The sequence below is a fragment of the Furipterus horrens genome, unplaced genomic scaffold (genome assembly GCF_987537825.1).
Source record: "Furipterus horrens unplaced genomic scaffold, mFurHor1.1.pri manual_scaffold_15, whole genome shotgun sequence".
Classification (NCBI taxonomy): Eukaryota; Metazoa; Chordata; class Mammalia; order Chiroptera; family Furipteridae; genus Furipterus; species Furipterus horrens.
The window spans coordinates 22,467,938-22,489,497 of record NW_028327185.1 but is presented as its reverse complement, the minus strand read 5'-3'; the positions used below and the strand labels follow the sequence as shown (position 1 = coordinate 22,489,497).

At 54.6% G+C, this 21,560-nt stretch overlaps 1 protein-coding gene across 1 annotated transcript in view; it reads right to left on the bottom strand.

The window, feature by feature from the left end:
* GPR137B (G protein-coupled receptor 137B) overlaps positions 1–21,284 on the bottom strand; it is a 43,284-nt gene extending 22,000 nt beyond the window's left edge. Inside the window, exons 1-2 of the mRNA XM_090263393.1 lie at positions 20,789–21,284; positions 762–811 (exon numbers count right to left, since the gene is read on the bottom strand). Of these exons, the coding sequence (XP_090119519.1) occupies positions 762–811; positions 20,789–21,157 (419 nt within the window). The 5' untranslated portion in view covers positions 21,158–21,284. The remainder of the gene's footprint in view (positions 1–761; positions 812–20,788) is intronic.
* Between the last annotated feature and the right edge of the window lie 276 nt (positions 21,285–21,560).

The window sequence follows — 21,560 nt, the reverse complement described above, 5'->3', positions numbered from 1 at the left end:
GTCTGCGCACTTGGAAGAGCTGCGGCCCTCTCCACACACAGCCCTCGCACTCACCCAAGACTGAGGCCTCCCCTTCTAGACTGCCAGCCTCTCGTGTGCATGCCCACACAGGCCTCACATCATCCACCACATTCCCGGGATTCCCACAGTCCCCTGAGGCCACAGCAAAGACACCCACATACCCAACATGTCACCCATGGCACTTGCCCTGATTCTGCGAGTTTGTCTACTGTTTAGGGTACATTGACTCTCAGTGTTTATTGCCGCCCCCGCCCCCACCCAGGTCCCAGCCTACCTCCCTGCCTCAGGGTGCCCAGCTGAGCACTTAATGGTCAAAACTAAACTGTATTTGCCAGATGTGCCCGGGGTCATAGCAGCTCCAGAGGACAAAGCCCACAGGCAGGTGGTGACTACACATGGGGCCAGGCCACCATGGGGCAGGCTCCCCGACAGATGCACCGCAGGAGGCTGGGGAGGGGACAGGAAGGGTACAGGAGGGGATGCCAGGCCCCTTGTGGCATCAGGGACCGTCTGCCTTCAGCTGAGGCCTGCACTCCCAGCACCTCCTACAGGCTGAGGGCCATGGGCTTCAGGTATACTCCCCTCCCCTTCCTCCTGGTTTCCAAAAGGCACGGGGCTCTTGCTCCTAACCCAGGTGGACATGCTGTGAGAACCAGAAAGTTCTGCTGCCTGTCACCTGCGGGGGCGGCTCACATGTGAGCCTTTCACCTGCTTTCTCAGGAAAACACCCCAGTACTTACCGGTATTTGAGTAATTCTGGAGAATATTTTGACTTGGCTTTGAAAATCACCTGCAATGACAGAAAAAGATAGCGGGTTGGGAATGCAATAGGCTGACCCCAAGGAAGTCACATCACACCCAGGACTCCCTGCCCCCTCTTCCCAGGAAGTTCACTAAGCTAACTGCTTTTGAGGCTGTGCATACAATTTTTAAATAAAGGTAGTTAAATGATTAAAATGTTTTTTAAAAAGTAAAGCTATTATTGGTCTTCTCCGACTTTAAGATTTGTATTTGAACCTGGACTTCTCCTAGAGATAAACCTTGCGCCCTCATGCGTTATGAGGAGCTTCCCTAGCACCAGATTAACAGAGTGTGCCTGTGACTGTCCACCTCCCCAGGCCTCCAAGCTTGCAGCACCCAGGAACTGCATCTGGACTACAGACGTGTCAAGCCCAATGGCTGTCTGTACAAGTGGCGTCGGAAGTCCTCCAGATCTCCAGCAGCTGGCACAACCTCGAATGTGCCCACAGGCCTGGCAGAGCCTTGAGAAGGCAGAGAGGGGACCGATGGCAGGTGTCGCTCCGGCCCCAGCCAACAGGGCTGTCTGCCCAGGTGCTCATAGGGTTGGGGGCTGGCGGTGGGAGGGGCAGGGCATATGCTTACACATTTGCCTTCCTGGGTCCTTGGGGTAGAGGGGTGCGGTCACTGGGAGAAGGAGAGAAAGGTTTGGAAGGGCAGAGAATGGGACACTTTTTCAGAGAAGATCTGATGAGTATCTTCTAGCAAAGCCTTCTGCATGGAGTTCCTAAGCATCCCCTCAGCTGGCCTCTGACTTCCTGGTCACTATCCCCTCACAAAGCCCCAGCCACGAGCCCTCCCCTCTGCTGAGCTCTCTTAAAACTTCTCAGCTTGCAAATATGGAAAGGGAGAAAGATGTTGCCTGAGGAGGAACTACTTGAATTATAGGGTGTGAGGGGCAACGAAAACGGGGTGGGGAGCAGGAGCCTGGCTCTGGTGGGACCAGAGGAGGAGAAAGGCGCTCTGGGACCCCGGAGGCACGTGGAGGTCAGCTATGGTTGCCTCCTTGTGTGAGGAGGAAGCAGTGAGAAATCAGTTTGCTCTAGGGATCACCCAGTGGATCCCATGTGTCTGGCTAGGTCTGCTGGGGCAGCTGTCACCAGGGGCAGGGACCCTTGGCCAGACTATATGGGCCAATTCGCAGAACACACTGAATAAGACATCACGGAAAGAGGCAGAAAGGGGATGAAGACAGAGAGGAAGAGCTCAAGGGGCCTGGGCAGTCCCACCCACACACTCACGCCCCGTCACTTCCAATCAGGTGCCCCCAGGGAGGACCTTAACCCACAGAATCACTGCCTGGGGTGGGAGGACCACAGCTTCCTACAGACTCCACAAGAAGCAAATCCACCTCCCGCTCTGAAAAAACCATTTTCAGAGCTTCACAGGGGAGCATTTCAAACTTGGACATGAGGCTTCTCTGTACTAAGTCCTTTTTGGAAGCAGGTAGGAGGCAGAGGTGACACCATAAATAAATGCAAATATCTAGGAACACAAATGGGTGACATGCTATAGCAGTCGTGAGCCAGCTCTGTCTGGCAGCCACCCATGGGGCTCAGGCCACTCACGTCACCCTCCACGTCTCTCAGGAACCAGGAGCAGACCGACGCATGACTCCAAGGCGCTGTTACACACATGACACCAACGTGTGCACCGCACAGCAAAGCTCTCAGGAATATGGTCTCCTGTTGACCAGTGCTCGGGAATATCCCTTTCAACAACCAAAAAAAGTCCTCACAGACATCACAGTGAGAAGAAACTCCAGTATTCTTCCGGTCAAGATGGCTCACCTCTTTGCACAACCACATCAACACTGCAACTAAAATATAGAACAACCATCAGCCAGAACTGTCAGAAATTGAGTTGAATGGAAGTCTGACAACTATGGAAATAAAGAAACCACCTCCACCAAAATGAGTAGGAGGGGCACAGATGCAGAACGGGCTGTCCCACACCCACGTGTGGTGGGTAACAACTCAGAAGGAGTCCCAGCCTCACACCAGTGCCCCCAGCCCAGGGTTCCAGTGCCAGGAAGATAAGTCCCTACAACTTCCGGCTGCAAAAACCAGCAGGGATTGAGTCAGTGGAAGAAACTGCTGGAACCCTAAGCAATTCCTCTTAAAGATCCCACACATGGACTCACCTGCTCAGACTCACTCCCTCTGAGCTCCAGGATAGGGTAGCAGCTTGAAAGGCACCAGTGGTATACGGGGAGGAACTGAAGTGTCTGGCATCAAGGCCAGCAGAGACCACTGTCCCTTTTCAAACCCTCCTTCCACAAAGCCGGCAAGCTGGTGCCATACCTGAGACTCCATCAACCTGGCTAAAACTGTTTGACCCACCCCGGAGATCCCAGAGACTCCGCCCCACCCAACTAACGGGCCCACCCAAGCTGCTTTTCCATGTGAATGGCTGGTCAGTGGCTCATGCTTCACAACTTCCTAAATCCTCCTAAACAAGCAACAGCTGGCCTCAGTGAGCTCCAGGCCTGGCACTAGCAGCAGCCAGCTTAGATTCACAGCTTGGCTCTGCTTGGCAATCTCCAAGCCCAGCACAAGTAGCAGCCATCTCAGATTGCTTTATGGCTCAGGCAGGGTGCCCTGGGCAAAACACAAGTGGGGGCTCACCTTAGCCTGTATCACCTGGGAAACCCTAGGGCCAGTGCACCAAGGGGACGGCTACAGATTACGTCAGAGCACCACCACCCCACCCAGCTGATCCTCCACAGAGGGCGGAAGCCTGTCAATGGTCACAGCCAGTCCTTGCAGCTGACTGGCCTGGGTAAATCCCTCCCATTGATCTGTGAACAGCAATCAAGGCTCAACTACAAGAGGAGGGTGTTCTCAGCCCACACGAAGGGTGCACCTCAAGTACCCATCTTGGGTGCCACTGGACCCTACAGGACATTTACTACTATAGGCCACACTACCAAGAGTCAAAGTAGTCCTACCTAATACATAGCAACAAACACAGGGAGGCCACCAAGATTAGGAGAAAAAGAAACATGGCCCAAATGAAAGAATAGATCAAAACTCCATAAAGAGCTAAATGAAATGGAGATAAGCACTCTATCAGATGCAAGGTTCAAAACACTAGTTATAAAAATGCTCAATGAACTTAGTGAGGATCTCAACAGCACAAAAAAGATCCAGTCAGAAATGAAGGATACACTAATTGAAATAAAGAACAATTTATAGGGAAACAAAAGTAAAGCGGATAAAGCCGAGAATCAAATCAATGATTTGGAACATAAGGAAGCAAAAAAACAACCAATCAGAACAAGAAGAAAAAAAAAGAATCCAAAAATACGAGGATAGCATAAGCAGCCTCAGGGACACCCTCAAGCACTCCAACATTCACATCATAGGGGTGCCAGAAGGAGAAGACGAAGAGCAAGAAATTAGAAATCTGTTTGAAAAAATAACGGAAGAAAATTTCCCTAATTTGGGAAGGAAATAGACATGCAAGTCCAGGAAGCACAGAGTCCCAAACAAGATGGATGCAAAGAGGCCCACTCCAAGACACATTATAATTAAAAAACAAAGGTTAAAGATAAAGAGAGAACCTTAAAAAGCAGGAAGAGAAGAGAAATTAGTTACCTACGGGGAAGTTCCCATAAGACTGTCAGCTGATTTCTCAAAAGAAACTTTGCAGGATAGAAGGGACTGGCAAGAAATAACCAAAGTCATGAAAAGCGAGGACCTACAGCCAAGATTGCTGTACTCAGCAAAGGTATCATTTAGAATAAAAGGGCAGATAAAGAGCTCGCCAGACAAGAAAAAACTAAAGAAGTTCATCATGTTATTATATGAATCATTAAAGGGATTTATTTAAGAAAAAGAAAATCAAAACTATGAACAATAAAAAGGCAAAAAATACATACTGATCAACAATTGAATCTAAAAAATAAATTAAGCCAACAAGAAGAACAGAGACAATCGTGGATACAGAGAGTGTTTTCATGGTTGCCAGATAGGAGGGGGTTGTGGGGGAAATGGGTGAAGAGGTGAGGGGATTGTTACTGAATAGCCATGGGGATGTAAAGTACAGCATAGGAAATGGAGAAGCCAAAGAACTTATACCCACGACCCATGGGCATAAACAATAGTGGGGGGATTGCCTGAGGGAGTAGAGGGTGCTGGGTGGAGAGGGGCAAAGGGGGAAAAATCAGGACAACTGTTATGGCATTATGAATAAAATATAATTTAAAAAACAAAAAAAGAAAAGCTACAGTATTTTAAAAAGTGTTTGAGTATGTCAAGGAAATATGCAAATAATGTTTAATATTCTGCCACACTTAAGGGAACTCACTTCCCCTTGAGTCACTGTTTACTCACACACCACAGCCTGTCCCCTGCAGCCCTGCCACCACCGACGGCATCCCCTGTCTGCACTCAGCTCTGTGCAAAGTGCTGTGAGGAACCGAATTAAAGCATGACCCGTCCTGCCCTCCATGAGCTCACAGTTGCAGTGGAGGGTTAAGACGTGGACAAAGGAAGTGACGTGGACCTGAAGGCTCCAGCTCCAGCACGTGGGAGTGCACATAGCTGACCTGCAGGTCGCGGGCTCAGCCTCGTGGTGACGTCAGCCCTTCTCAGCCACACACTGCCCTAGCTGGCACAGGCAGCTCCTGGGCACCCAAGGTCAGCATGACAACATGGCTGGATCCGAGTCAATTCAAGGCTACTCGGCTCCCACTCACTCCCACTACTTGGCCAGTGCTGGGTCTTTGGGACCTGGGACCGCAGAATGACATACCCAGCCTGCCAAGAGCTGCGAAAGTAGGTGACACTCCCAACTGGCAGTGCAGCCCCCACCACCACCATCCTCCTTATAAACCGAATGACACACTGCTTGACTTCCCACAGCCCCGGCACCTGCAGCTCCATCTACAGGTTTGGTGCTGGGCGGACCGAACAAAGTCAAGGTCAGCGAGATGACCTCCACGGGTAGCCTGGACCGCAGAACTCCCTCCCGGATCACGGGGAAGGACAGCATCCCAGCCAGGGCTGTCCAATACTTGGTCAGTACTCCAGCCCTATAAGCAATCAGATACTTTGCCTCAACAATTCCACGTGTGAGAGATTATTCAGAGGCAGGGCTTCTCACAGTGTGCCCAAAGAACTGGGAATTTTAAACACTGCTGGAAATAAGTGTCATGATCAAGTTTATTGAGAGCTGCTGAACGAAACAGTTTTTCTTCCTGGCAGTGACTCCCAGAGCCTTTGAAAGACTCATACGTTGTAAACCTTCAAGCGAAACATGGGGCTGCAGCAGTTTCCAAACTGATTTGGCCACGTTAGGTCTTCCTAGTAGTGAGTGTTCTGGGGGACAGAGACTGGGCAACACCGTCCTGTGACACTAAGCACAGACGGAATGCCCACTGCAGCCTTAATAGTAGTGACAATGACAATAATAATAAAATAACCACAGCAAATGAGAAGCAACAGCAGCTTTCAAATGATGCTATTTACCCCGTGAGCATGAGCCCCAATCAAACATGAGGGGTCCATGGGGTTGGGGACCGCAGAAAGGACCCACATCCCCACCCTACAGAGTGACTTGTGCAATAAAGGGTGGGAAACCCCACAAAACCCAGACTCAAGTCACCGCGGCATCCCTGCCTGCCTGGAGCCAGACAGTCATTCCCGGGAGAGGAAGAGTCGGATCATCAAGAATCATCCGACCCTCTCTAAGCTAAAAGCAAAGGTGACAGCTGAAAACAAAAGCCTTGACCATGATTTACAAAATTCTACCCTCTCTCGGTCATTTCCGGCAATGATATGTTTCAAATCCAACTGGGCTTATTCAAGCTGTGGTTGGAAACACTTCCTTTACCCTTCAAGCTAATCTTTAAACTTAAGTTTCTCGAAGTTGTATTTAAATTCCTGGTTTATTAAACTAAGGTATATATATCAGTATGTCACTATAAATGTTTGTCCTCATTAATTGAAGTGCATAAGTGAACCAACTTGCCCACCCACCCACCCCTCCCCCGTCTGCGCTCCACGAGACTTCACGGAAGATTGATTAGGGCCCAGAACTGGCGCTAAGCCTCCTGGGCCGAGGCCTGTGGTCTCTCGTGGGTGTGCCCACGGCCTACAGGCTATGCAGGCTCCCACTGACCTCAGCAGGGGCTCAGCTGGAAGGAGAGATTCCTGCCTCGGGTTCGCTGTGCTCCCCGCGGCATGGGCTCAGCCTGAGGTGCACAGCCAGGCCCATGAACTCGGAGCGGAGGGAGTGCCTAGGGAACCCGTGCAGCCAGATAAAAAGGCAAGTGTTCCACACTCAGACCGGTGGTGCCCGTGACGGTTCAACTGGGAGTGAGCACTAAATCTGGATTCCAGAATTGTGAAAATAAGGAAAAGCTGGTCCCCGTGCTCGGGAAACTCACAGCCAGGCACAGACATGCCAGTGGTCTGAGGAGAGTGGAGCTGTGAGGAGGTGTGAGCAGTGTTGGGGGGTGCTGGGGGGGTGTTAGGTTGTGTGCTGAGCTGAGGGGAGGAAGGGAGCGCAGGCGGCGGCACGAAGCCCAGCACCCGGGTGTGCAGTGCCCGTAGCAGGAAGGTGGGGACACGGGCGGGGGGACAGCCTGCAGCCCGGTGAAGTCGGTGAGGACGCGGGCCTCCTGGGCTGGGGAGCCTCAGGCGTCAGTGCAGCTGACAGGGCTCGGAACCAGGCGGGGCTTTAAGACAGGGGCTGGGGTGAGGACCAGAGTGAAGGGGAGGTAAGAACAGAAACAGATCACAAGTGTTTGCAGGCAAATCAAAGGCCGAATGTGGATAAGGGTGTGCCTGGTGCTGGGGACTGGGAAGTCACTGTAACACTACAGGGTTCTGCAGCGGGTGATGCGGTGACAGGGAACACAGCCCAGCGAGGCGGGGCACTAGACAGAATGGGAATCACGTCTCCACACTGTGAACGAGGAGGAAGGCAAGGAGCAGGCCAGCAGCAGAGCAGGGCCTGGGGGTCACGTCCCAGAGACCCCAGCAGAAAGGGTCCTGGGTGGGGGGCAGGACGGGTGTCATGCTGCCCTGGGGTCAACAGTATGACCTGGCTGCTAGCCACGGAGGGGACGAGGGCAGGAGGAAGTGCGTGCGGGTGCCTTGATTCCAGAGCATCAGCTACGCTTTGAAAACGTGTTTGCAAAATGAAAGGTTCTTTTCAAGGGCACTGGACCTAGTTTTTTTTCTTTAATCCTCACCCAAGGATATGTCTTTATTGATTTTAGAGAGGAAGACAGAGAGAGAAACAGCAATGTGAGAAACACTGATCAGTTCCCTCTCATACGCATCTCGATCAGGATCAAACCCACAACCTTTTTGGTGGACGGGGTGACGCGCTAACCAAGTGACCCCCCAGCCAGCGCTGGACCTTGTTTTTAAGACTGAGCAGCACAATGTGTGTAGGAGCCCGGGCCTCGGAATGGCAGAGCACAGGGAGAGGTGGAAGCAGGGGTGTGGGGGGCTGTGTGGGAGGCATAGAGGCTGGAAACTGAGGCAGGAAGGAGGGAGCAGCAGGAGATGGCCACTGACCCTGGACGGTGACATAGGGCTGGAGCCCTGATGTGGAGGAAGAGGCCCAGCGTCTTCTTAGGGAAACTTGATGAGGAGCCCACAGAGGGTGAGGGAGGGTCCAGGCTCCTGTCTCCCCTGCCCACCCCTCCCTTCCCCTCAGCACCTACACTGTCTGTGAAGACAGCTGGGTCTTTCCAGGGTCCTCTGTGGTGGTGAGGGGATGAGGGTGCTGGGCAGGGAGTGGGACTGAAGATGACAGCAAGGAGAAGCCACAGTTTCCATGGGAAACCGCCGTCATGTCATGGAAGTGAAGCATTTCCCTGGATCACAAATCCTTTTACGTCTCAGCAGCCTTTCCCCCACTTGAGATCCTACCTAGAAAATTGCCAACGAGAGCCAGGTCTGACGACCTTCCCAAGGTTCAGTTCAGGTCTGAGCTCCAGGCAGGCCTGAGGCGAGGCGCAGAGCCCCCCGACTCGCCCTCTGCTCCCTCCTCCAAGGGCCCGGAGCCCTCACCCCCGCCCGTGGGCACTCCCAGCGCCCTGTGACCCCAGGCCCTGCACACCACCTTTCAGATGACGCAGGAGGCCCAGGGACCAGTATGTGACGTACTTGAGCAGAGGGATCTAGAAGCAGCTGCTGACCTCTGCCCCAATCCCCCAATAAATCACAGTCCCTGGATGTCACCAGCTCTGTTCCCACCCTTAACCTCCTGCCTGCTTTTCTCCGACCACTCAAGTTAGCATTCACTGTCTCAGCCATTTTCCTAATGTCACGTTGGCTGCTTCTGGCAGAAGGGCCCCAGGGTACCCTTTGTGGGCATGACAGTGACCCTTGAGCATTTAGCAAAGTGACAAGAGTAACCTATTCTGTCCCCAGAGGCGGTGTGTGACGACTAAAGGAAGCACTGTGGGGCCATGGACTTGAAACCTCTATGTAGACATTTTGCTTTACAAATTATCCAACAAAATGGGACCCATGTCTCTGTGTCCCGACTCCTGGGCCACCACTCCCTAAAGTGCTGCTCCCTTAGCCACTGCACAATCCTCCCTCCTTAACAGTCTCCAGACCCCAACTCCGGACCCCTGATCCTATGTGCCATGATTCAGCCTGGGGACTGAGACGCCTGGGAAACCCTGGGAATAACAGAGCCGGGCTGAAACTGCCAGGCACAGGCTAGAGTCTAAAGAAACCAGTATGTTATTTACAAGAGCCAAGATATGGAAGCAACCCAGGTGCCCATAATAGACAAGAGCCTGAAGAAGATACGGTGCATATATACAACGGAGTATTACTAAGCCATAAAAAAGAATAACATCTTACCATTTGTGACAGCATGGATGGATCTAGAAAGTATTATGCTGAGTGAAGTAAGAAAGACAAAAAAAAAAAAAAGACATACTATGATTTCACTTAGATGTGGAATCTAAAAACACAAAACAAATGAATAAACAGAACAGAGCAGAACAGATACAGAGAACAAGCCAATGGCTGCCAGAGGGAAGGAGATGATAAGATGAGGGAAAAGAGATCAGGTGATGTGGAGTGCATTTCACTGAAATTAATAAAATATAAAGGAGAATATTGGGCAACATAAGAAAAAAAGAAACCCCGATCTATCTACCTACCTATCTATCTCAGGCACACACACAATTTTTAAATTAGTGTGTATGCAAATTCATTTGACAGGTTACAAATTTATGGTAGGATTAAACTTTAGTACAAAATATGTCACGTCTACACAAAGAAATAACATGGCAAATACTTGTGCACCCACCACACAGCTCGGTCACACTGTAACACTGCCACGCTGGGCACCGCCGAAGCCCCTGCGCACCTCTCCGAGGCTCTGATGCTCACTGCTCTGCCGAGGCCCCGCGACCTGAACTTGCTATCACACCAGGCAGGCTTACACTCTTACTGTGTATGTGTGCACTCACACACCGCATCTAGTCCCATCTCACATGGTTTCCAGACCCACTTGCAACTTGTCTGCTCACTCATCGTGACATGTGTTCACCACGTGTGGATGCTGAACACAGCCTCCAGGTCACACATCTGTACCGAGGCATGAAGTCCCACCATACACAGGTCACAGCTGCGTCCGCCCATGGCACAGGGACATAAGAATGTGGACTCTGGAGCTCACACACCTGGCTTTGAATGTCAGCTCCACCAATGACGAGCTGTGTGACTGTGGAACAATTACCGAACCTCTCTGGGCCTCCACTCCCTCATCTATAACATGGGTGGGTTTTGTGGGGGTGAGGTGGATTGGGATATGGAGATGCTGTGTTTGCTGCCCCTGCTGCTGCCAGTCGCCTTGTGTATGTTCTCAAACCATGATTCTAAACTGCGGGCACAGACGCTTTCTTGACCATAAAAGGAACCTCCGTGCTCCAAGTCAGGCACCGCTGACACATTTGCTATTCCCTCCCGTGGCCGCCCTGTGCTGCCCACTTCCTGACAGAATGCAGAAGTTACGCAAGCCCGAGGGCCTGGCGTCCCAGTGACAGTCACCATCTGAAACCCATGCGCGGGCTCCTCCCTGCGTGCAGCTCCTCGGGTCCGCTCCCTGAGAGAGCACGGCTCTGTCTGCACACTGTCCATGCTCTTAAGGCGACCGGAACCTGTGCAGTCCCGGCCACAGGACGCAGCGCAGCAGCCTGAAGCCACGCGGGCTGTGTCCAGGGGTACCAAGCCCCCAGGGAGGCACCTGGGTTCCCGGGCCAGGTCCTCACCATGTCACCTCCTAGGTTTGAACCTGGCAAGCATGGGGTTCATGGAGCAAGTCCTGCTCACTTCCTGGCCTCACACTGACCCTCAGAATATGGAGCCACCAGAACTTAGGGGTGTTTCCTCATCTGTGGCCTCAGACAAATAGGGACACTGTCCTTCTTCTGGGCTTCCATGAAGGCCAGCGTCCCCGGGGTATCCTCAGCTTCTCCAGCCCTCCAGAGAGAGCACTGTCCTGTCACCCAGCTGACCCGGCCCCGGGAAGCCCTCCTCCGGCGTGTGTGCACATGTGGTTGCATGTGTGCACATGAGTGTGTGTAAGTGTGCGCATGTGTTTGTACATGTGTGTCACCCCTGGTAAGACTGGGAGCCCCATGAGGCAGGAACTCACCTCACCTGTCGGCCCCGCTCTGTGTTCATTCAGTAAACAGTGAAGGGTCAGAGGCCCCGCAGGTGAAGCCACCGCCTCCTCCCTTCCTACAGGCCCCTCCTGTTTCCAGTGCCCCTCTCCCCTCCACCCTCCATGACTCCAAGAGCCCCCATCCATCAGCGTGCTCACCAGCCCGGCCGCCCAGGGCTCTGCCCTGGTAAGCCTGTGAGGAGCAGGGGGCTCAGGAGGGTACCCCTCCCTCCGAAGGCTCCCAAAGTCCACCTAACGACATAGACCACTGATCTCACTTTCCCTGCTTTTCCATGTTGTCACCTTAGCATGTGGATTTGGGGGGGCAGCTGGCCAGGCGGCCATGACCCGGTACCCCTGATGAACTCTCTCTACCCCTGTGCCTCAGTGTCCATCTGTAAGGTCAAAGGTTAGTACCTTGTTCACTTAGGTGCCTCTACTTTGAATATCTGATGCCAGGAAGGGCCTTCCGAGCGGGCAGCCTGCATCCTCTGGTAGTGAGGCCCAGCAGGTACAGCTGCAGCCACGCTCCTATGTGGCCCCAGCGACCCAGTTGCAGCCGGGTCACAGGCACAGCGCTGCCCCTGCCGTCCCGCTGAGTCCGAGGGGCGGGCGCCTGCCCACTCACTGGCCACGTGGACTTTGACCGCGTGGATTAGCTTCTGGGCCTCAAGAACGGGTGGGGCTGTGGCACAGGAGAGACCACTGTCCTCATCTTGGTTCTGAGCTTCTCCTGCCACAAACGCAGTTCAGTTTACCAGCCGGGGCCCTGCCCACAGTTGTTTAAATAAGCTTTGCTGGGGGTCACGAGCCAGCCAGGCTTGAAGGCTCCGTGAAGGAAGCCCCCCTCCCATAGGGCATCATTTCATCACCACCCTGATCCTTGTTGTGCTAACTTATGCAAAAACTACAAAAGAAGTGACACCGAATGTGCCTCTGTATTTCCCCCCAAAATAACCTTCTGCCTCTGAAGTGAGAATCCTGAGGTTGCCTGGAACTCCCGCCCGTGCTGGAAGCAGCTCTGTCTCTCTCTGTCCCCGTCTCTCCTCACCACTGAGGACAGAAGGAGCAGGCAGCTGTCTGCAAAGAGGAAGAGGGCCCTCAGCACAGCACAGACTGCTGGCACCCCAACCCCACACGTCCAGCCTGCTGTTACGGCCACCCGAGCGGATGGAGGCCATGTCACAGGGCGCTCCTTGTGTCCTGCCTGCCATCGCACTACCCACAGTGGTGACAGAAACTGTGCTCTGGTCTGCCCTGGAGCTGCCTGCGACTCAATGTGGACACTTGGGCAGGGCCTTTGGGGACACAGAATGGATGGTGAGGGACAAACCACAGCCCACCAGAAACAACAAAAGGAACTGAGAAAGCTCCATCCCAAGCAGAGGGGCTTTGGGTGGGACCAGCATTTGCCATTGAACCTGTGAAGGGCTGGCTGTCGTGGGGGGAGGGAAGGACCACACTTACTCGGTCCGGCCCCAGCAGATGGCAAAGGGGTCAACCGGCCTCCTCCCAGGCACCACCTATCCATCCTGATGTTGCTCTGGATCCCGGACGCTGCCGTGGACAAACTAGGGCAAACGAATTTGACTGACACTGATATAGCAGCAAAAACCACTGTTCTTTTTAAAACATGCACCCTAGAGGGAGATTCACACAGGAGTGAAAGGGTGAATTAAGCCCCCAACCTTCAGCTAGAAACGTCCCACAATTCCCGTCACCGTGGTAAGGACTGTCACTAGATAACACCGGCCAATGGCACAACACACGCATTTATATGGTCTGTAGTGCCTGCTCACAGCTAAATTCCATGAAGGCAGGAACCATGCTTGACCTTAAGCATCTAGAGAAGGACAGGCGCTTAAAACCACACGATGACACAACCGGAATGTCCATTGAGGGCTGGACGGGTTAGCAAACTGGTCTCCACTACACGGAAATACCATCCAGCCTTCAAAAGGAATGACGCACAGTGCGACCCAGGGGGGCCCCGAGCCATGTTGCTGAGTGAGAGAAGACCAGCACAAAAGGCCACGCATTGTGTGACTCCTTTGACGTGAAATATCCAGAAGTGGTAGATCCACAGAGATAAGTAGGCTGGTGGCTGCCAGGGGTGGGGCGAGAGGGGGTAGGGAGTGAGGGCTCGGGGCAGGGGGTGCCTTTTATGGGTGATGAAAACGTTCTGGAACGAAACAGAGGCAATAGTTGCATAATAATGTGAATATACTAGAGGCCACTAAACTGTACATGTTAAAAGGCCAATCTTGTGGTATATGAATTTCACCCCAATTTTAAAAACATGCTTGTTGAATAGATGAAATGAAATGTCCCTGTTCTGGGGGAAACCTGTGTCACTGGGTGAAAGCCAGGACTGGGACCTCTGTGGGGACAGGTGTGTGCGTCTCACCAGGACAGAAGAGCAGTCCTGACCCGGGCTCACATGCTGCCTGTGCCCTGTGTGCCTCAGGTCACACATGACAAAGTAACCGTCACATCACCTGAAGGGCAACACGACCCGGCCCTCTCAGATGTGGGAAGGAGGGAGAGTGGAGCGTGAGGTGGGCACTGCCCGGGCACTGGTTTTATCATACGTAGATGTTTCCTGGATGTTCTGCTCGCTGCAGAGCTTAGCAAGTGTGTCTGCCATTGAAAGGGGGAGAGGGGTGCTACTGCCATCACAAGACATCCAGCCCACCCTGATCTGTGTGTCCCAAGTCACAGGTTCCCAAGGGAGGAGAGAGGCTCCCTTTGTGTGCTGTGGGGGCACATGGCCCATGGCACCTCGCTTCTGCCTCCCTTTCCTTTTCAATCGTGAGTGGCCCTTCAGAGCAGAACCTTACTGTCTCTGACCATGGACACTGGCGGGTGGGGACAGATCAGACGGGCTCACGGAGTGAATGACATTCTCTAACCACAAGACCAGACGCCAAAGCCTGCTTCCAACTTGTCCCAGCAAAAAACCTCAGAGCAAAGGTGGGGGCAGCTCGAGACAGACGCTGGGCTTGTCCTACCTCGTCCCGAGGACCAGGTCCAGCCCGCAGCCTGTTCTTGTACGGGCTGTGAACTTTAAAATAGTTTCTATCTTTTTAAAGAGCTATTACAAAAATGTGCAACAGGGACTGCATGCGGCTCCCCAGACCTGAAATCCTGACTTGACTCCGACCAGACGTCCTTTCTTAAGGCCCCACACACCCATGTCTGAGGAAATGGACGCAGTGAAACCAGCACCCTCTGTCCTCTCAACGTCAGCCACAGGATAAGGACAAAGTGAAGGATTTGCAGCCTTCATGGACCTCCACGCTGCCTGCGTGTGCCAGACTATCCGACCTGTCTCTGAGGCGCCTTCTGTCTGGAGGAAGCTGGCCTGTCGGGGCGGAGGCAGCCCCGCACATCAGGAATGGATTGTCCCCTCTCACTCGACAAGGTGACAAGGAGCTGACGGACAGAGCCACTCTGGGGATCACACGACATGTTGTTTTAAAAACCTAGGAATCTAGTGATGTTTTGGAGGAGCAGCCTTCCATTTTGTCATGTTCTCTGGTCACCTCCAGATGAGCCCCTCCTGGGACTGGCAGTCTTGGGTGTACCCTTGGAGGGCAGGGGCCTTCACCAATGGACACAGCCACAGCGACCCCCCTACCCGGAGGAATGAAACCAGCGTTAGCACAGGGTTCTGTCCCCCTGCTTGTGGGGGAGGCCGGGAGCAAACCCCAGCAGGTACCAGGGTGTGGGGGGCCCAGAGCAGGCTTCCAACAGGTGGTGCCCGACATGAGGATGATGCAGCTGCACCAGCTCAGCCCCTCCTCCTGGGAAGTCAAGGCTTTGGGGTCAGCGGGGCTGGATTTTGGTTACAACGTCAGAGTCACATTGTCCCTAGGAGCACTGAGAGCATTCACGGAATTCAGTCACCTGAGGTTGGTAGGGGACCCTCAGGCACAGCAGCAGCAACAGTGGGGCAGAGAGGCCAGTGCTTCCGGAGGTCTGGGAAAAGTGGGCTGTGAATCAGAAGTCAAATTAGGGAGCTGCTTCCTGGGTGCTAGTGGTGGACGGCAGACTGAACGCTAATAAGGACACTTGTCCTGGTCCCATATGCATATGCACTCACACATGCATGTATACAGTGGCCACACATGTGCCCACACGGCATATATGCAGAAATTCACACCAGAATTCACACAGGCATGCACTCTGGCACATACACAGCCACACATGAATTCACACAGGCACACACACAGGTACATACACGCCCAGAGATATACACACAGGCACACACACAGGGCTCACATGGGCATACACACACAGGAACACACACAGGTACATACACATACTGAGCTGTGCACACAGGCACATACACAGGGTGGGGCAAAAGTGGGTCTACAGTTGTGAGTATGTAAACAGTTTATCTTTGTATTATTATTTGTTGATTACTGTATTACTTTTCCATACAAACAACTGTACACCTACTTTTACCCCGTGTACACAGCTCTGGTGGCCGTGAGCCCACTGAGTGACCAAGAGGAGCCAGTGCCCAGGCCCTGAAGGCGTGCAGAGGTGAGGCCAACCTGGCTCGCTGGCCCTGTGTGACCGTGGGTCCCAGCTTTGAAGTCAGGCACTTGGGGACTGGCAAGGCACATGTCCTTCTAAGCTTCTTTCTTCACAATCACCAAGAGGCCTAGAGGCTTCCCCTCCAAAGCTCCCAGACTGGGGTACACACAGATGCTAGGTAAGTGTCACTGATGAAACTGAGGCGCAGCGACACCCCCTCACCCCTTTCCCGGGGTGTGGAGGGGGGCCTGCAGCTTCAGGGTTTGGCGCTGCCCGGCTCCCAGTCAGCAGGGATGAGGACCATGGCACCTGCCAAGTTGGGGTGCGTGGGCAGCGAGGCACCAGCCCTGGCCGAGCTCTGCCTGCCTGCCTGCCTGCCTGGCGGGTTGAGCCAAGTCTCTATAAACTTCCAGGCCCAGAGGCCCATGCGCTGGCCCCCGGTCTGTTCAGCTTGAGGCCCGAGGGGCCGCGCTGGGAGCAGCTGGGAGCCCCACGCTCTCCCTAGGGGAAGGCCAGGTCACACACGGCGGCTGCAGCCTGGTGGACACGTCGCACCGGTGACACGCGGACTGGCACAGGCAGAGCGCTGGCTGTGAGACGTGGGCAGAGCGGCCTCCCAGGGGGAGGGGCCGGGGCACAGAAGGAAGCGTCCCCTCGGCCGCCCCAGCCCAGCACAGGCAGCGCGGCTGCCATTTTCCCAGTGAGGAAGGTCAGCACTGGCCGTGCATTCGGGCCCAGCTCAGCCCACAGGGGCCGGCTCCTTCCACTCCAAGGCTGCCTCCCGAGTCACAGCCTTCGCTGGCACGCCGTCACCCAGGCCCAACGACTGCCATGCACCCCTGGCCCCCACAACAACCCCTGTGGCTCCCCAGTCGCCCTCTGAGGCGTGTCTCGGTCCTGACTCCTGCTTCGGCATCCATCAGTCACACCACTGCCCCCGGCAAGAGGCTCACTTCCCCTTCCCTTCCCCGCACTACCCCACGTAATGGCAGGAATCTGTCACAGCGCTCAGGACAAGGCTGAACAAAGGCGGAGCCGGGCCCACTCCATTCAACCGCATTCAGAAACCCAGTCTGACGCCCAGACCCACAATTCTGAGAACAACAGGGGACACCTGCCCCGATGTCACTGAGCCCCCCACCACACACAACTCGTCACACCACGGCCCGCCGCCCCACAGCCCCCCACCCCACTCTGCAGACCTGCTCACCCAGGGCTGCCTCGCCTGGGGGCAGAAGTTGCACGACACCTTGTACTCAGGCCTCAAGGTCCTGCCCTACTTGAAACCCCATCAAAGAGACTATGCAGAAGTAACACCATGCAGAAGGGACAGGCTTGGGGGACAGGTCAGTCCAAGCCCTGGCCCTACCACGGCTAGGGCAGCAGGGAGCCAAGGGTTCCCCAGAACTGGGGCAAGGGTCCGGAGCTGGCAATACCAGGTCCTCAATGCTCTGTGTTCCCAGGAGAGCTGCGAGCCTTCAGGCCAGATGTGTATGTGCGTACACACACACACACACACACACACACACACACACACACACGGGGTCTGCTAACAAACCTGTCCAGCTACTGCCACCTCCCCGCCTTTGCAGCCCATCTGAGGAAGGGGACAGCGGAGAGAAGTCATCAGCCTGTGGGCAGGAGGGCAGTGCTCAGGTAGGATGCCAGCCCTCACCCCAGGTCACTGAGGAGACAGCACCATGGCTCCTACTCAGGGGTCGGGAAAAAAAGGGGCCTGGTCCCTGCTGCCTGGCTAGATCCTTGCTCAGAGGGGAATGTGCTGCCAAGCAGGCACAGACATCAGAGCAATGCTGGTGTGGAGAGTGGAGCTGGTGTGAAGAGAGTCCTGGCAGAGGCCAACCTGTACATGCAGGTCTGAGGGCCCCAGGAACTGGAGGTCTGCAGGTAGCAGGGCCCCTGGGCAGGCAGAGAATGAAAAGGGGCAGGCAGAGGCCTGGGGCGGGAGGGGCAAATGGGTGGGAGCCACCTGTCATCTGTGTGGCCCCACCTGGAAAAGAGACTGGGATGTAACAAGGGAAGGGACCGAGGCAGAGGTAGAGGGAGGAAGCCAAGATGAAGTTGACCCCACGATGCAGACACGACCACATGGCAGTCCCCCACAGGTAGAGCAAGACCCGGAGGTGGACAGGCAGAGTCACGTGAGACAAACCTGCCCCTCCCTGGGCCAGCCCCAGAAGAGCCAGATTCCAAAGATGATGACGGGGAGAGCCTAGGAGCACAGGACACACCCCGCACTCAGGCCTGGACAGACCGGACTGTGGCTGCATAGCCACCTCGTGGCAGTGCCACACAGCTGTGGAGGGCACACCACCTCCGCTCTCCAGACCTCAGGAGTGAGTGCTGATATTGTCCTACTGGACTATCAGGACAGTGAGCAGGTAGGCCAGGTGCTGAGAGACCTAAAGGGTGTCACAACCACAGAAAGAACCTTTCTTCAGGACCCTCTTCCAGTTCATTCCATGCCCTCTCCTCTGGCCTCAGCAGCTTGTGCAAACCCACCCCATTCCTAAGGACACAGGTCCGACTCAGGTCTCCCAAAGCCTGGCTGTACCGCCGGAAATCCCTGGAGTTATTACTGAACCATGTTGTGTGCACTCCTTATCCCAACCCCGGGGGTCAGCTCCTGAAGAACCAGGTATCACATTAGATGAGGGTATGTTTTCTGTAGTAAGAGGTTTCGAATACCGTGCCATAAGGGATAAGCCTCAGGCTCAGATGTCACAGACGTGGGTGACCATGGCTCCACCGTCCACTCACTCTGTGACCTTGAGCAAGTCACGTAACCTATCTGACCCACCTCTATAAAATGGGGACCCTGTCAGTACTTTCTTCACGGGGTTGTTGTGAAAAATAATTAAGACACACCCCTTAGAACCGTGCCCACCACATGGTACCTGCTGCTTAATTGTTGGCTGCGAGCCCCTCCCTCCAAAATCTGATCTACTTGCTTTGAGATGGGCCCCCACAGCCATAATTCCTAAGCTTCCCTGGTGCTCCGGTGTTGTAAACCTGTGTCAGTCTAAGAGCAGACGTCGGGGGAGGGGAGGCACAGAGCAGTGTCAGAGCTAGGAGCCAAAGGGTGGCCCCTCTGCGACTCCCCAGAGCATCAGTTTTGTTAGGAAGCCAGAGTGGCTTGGCCCGGCCAGGTCCCAGATGCCAGCTCTTAGGTACCACCCGCTCCTGCCAGCCACCAGAGACTGAACAAAAGACCCAGAGACATAAAGAAGGCAGCCCTGCGGCCGGGAGCCTCTGGGCTTGGGCGGCTATCTGCCTGGTCACTCTTCCTCACTCAGCATTTACTCGCTAACCAGCAGATGGTGAAAAGAAAGGGCAGCCTCTGCCCCTATTCCAACAGAATTTGCATGTGATTACCAGAGCATGGCAGTCTCACAAAGGGAGAGGAATAAGGATCTGAGTGCAATGTGACCAATGTCACACTTCTTGAAGTAACATCAACCCACCTGACTTTGTGTCTTTCTGAAACCACCTCTTTTGAGCCAATTAAAAAGCTGGAGTGTCTGCAGAGGAGCTGGCCGCCTGAACTGGTTTTCGGGCTTAAAAGAAGTATTGGGAGAGATAACACACATCATTTGTCGACTGGAAAGTACGCTGATACATGGGCCAATAAGGCTCTAGTGTAGACCCATTTTGCTATGAGTATAATAGCTTCTAAATGGTACACAGGATATTTTTTAGCCGTATTTCCTCCAAATTTTTAGTCAGGGCTCCTACTACACCAGGGCAATCAATCTTTTTTCTACCTTGTGTTTTCTTTTTTTAATCAATGACTTTTTTTTAGAGAAATACGCTGTTAAAAGGAATGGAATGCCTGCTTGGACCAAGGGTCTGCCCAGGAGACAGTGTTTAAGTCACCCTCAGCAGGTGACATGCCTGCCGCCTTCCCTTGGGCACCATCCTAGGGAAAAGGGCATTTTAGTGCTTGGGAAGCTAGTGAGAATCAGAGATGGCAAGGATGGTGGTGGTGGGAGTTATTAAACTTTACACAATACTTAACACAGTATTTGCAAAGTACTTTACGATTACTCTTTCATTAACGTATGTTCTCCCATTAGCTTATTAACAATACTCCCCATAAAATGACTCCCGTAAAAGTGCCCGAGCGAACGTATAGGCTTGTGCTTGGGACCTGACGCTGGCCGGGTGTCACGCAGGGCTGCTTTTCAGCACTCCTGGGGAGTGAGTTAGTATGTCATAGCCCCGAGGGCTCCTGGGCCGAAGTTCTAAACGTCTCACTCAGACAAGGATGGTCCCCCCTGCCACCACTCAGAAAAGTCAATCTGGTCCAAACGTGCAGATAACCTTTCCAGGCTGGGGTGAGAGGGTGGAGGGAAAATTCTAGAGTTCATGTCTCCCAGGGGCACACCTGCTAGCACCCATTCTGCTGTGTGCACGAAGATGCTGCGCGCCAGGCGTGGAGGGAGCCCCACACCCATCGGATGGTGCTTCACTAAGGGGAGAGACTCACAGGTGGCCTCCAGCCCTCACTGTCCTCCTTCGCCTCTTTTGAGGATGGACGATGTTACCAGAAAGAAAGGCCTCCGGGTAGGTAGGACAGGCTCAGACGACCCAGAACCAGCGGCCCCCTGCCACACACACACCCTCAGCCCGTGGTTCAGCGACCGCCCCCCCCCCCCGGCCCCCCGCGCTGCCATCACGCTCGTATCAAGCGCTGCGCGAGGTCACCAGCCAGGTGAGCCTTCACTAGGTGCCTCCCGTCCGCCCAACTCACCTGCGTGAAATACAAGTTCATGAGCGTGAGGGTGAAGAACTGGAGGCACACGGGGAAACAGTAGAGCAGCCAGAAGACGAAGGGGCTGAGTGAGTTGGCCGCCACGAAGTCCCTGAAGTAGAAGGAGAAGAGGACTGTCCGTAGGGAGGCCCAGAAGAGGCAGAGGAAGAGGAATACGCTCTGGTAGCTGAGCCGCTTGTGGCCGTAGCGCAGCACCAGCCAGAGCTGTAAGTAGATGAACACGAAGAGCAGCGAGTAGAAGGCGGTGTAGACGCTGGTGAGGCCGAGCTTCACGTATGGGGGCACGGCCGGGGTCAGCGTGGGTGGCAGCGAGTCGTTTCGAAGGGGGTCCCAGCGCGGAGCCGCCATCGGGCCGGGGGCGCTGCGGCGTGGCCAGGGGCTCGGGCCTCATCGGGGCTGGCCGCCCTCGCGGGGGTCTCCGCGCATCGCTCCGGCCCGGTCGGCTGCAGGAGGAAAGAAAAGAAAACAAGCCGACTTCCTCCCGGTACCACATGATTTACGGGGCGGCCTTTGTCTGGGATTGGTGGCGCCAAACCCCCGCCCCGCGCGCGCCCCCGCACACACTGCACGCCCCGCTCCGCGCGCGCCCTGCACTGCACGCTCCGCTGCCAGCCCTGTGTGCCCACCCGAGCGCCCCACACTGCGTGCCCCGCCCCCACGCTCGGCCCCTTGCACTCACCGGCCCCGCCCTCCCAGTGCGCGTCTCCGCTCTGCGCGCCCCCAGGTGCCACGCCCCCCCGCCCCTCGCAAT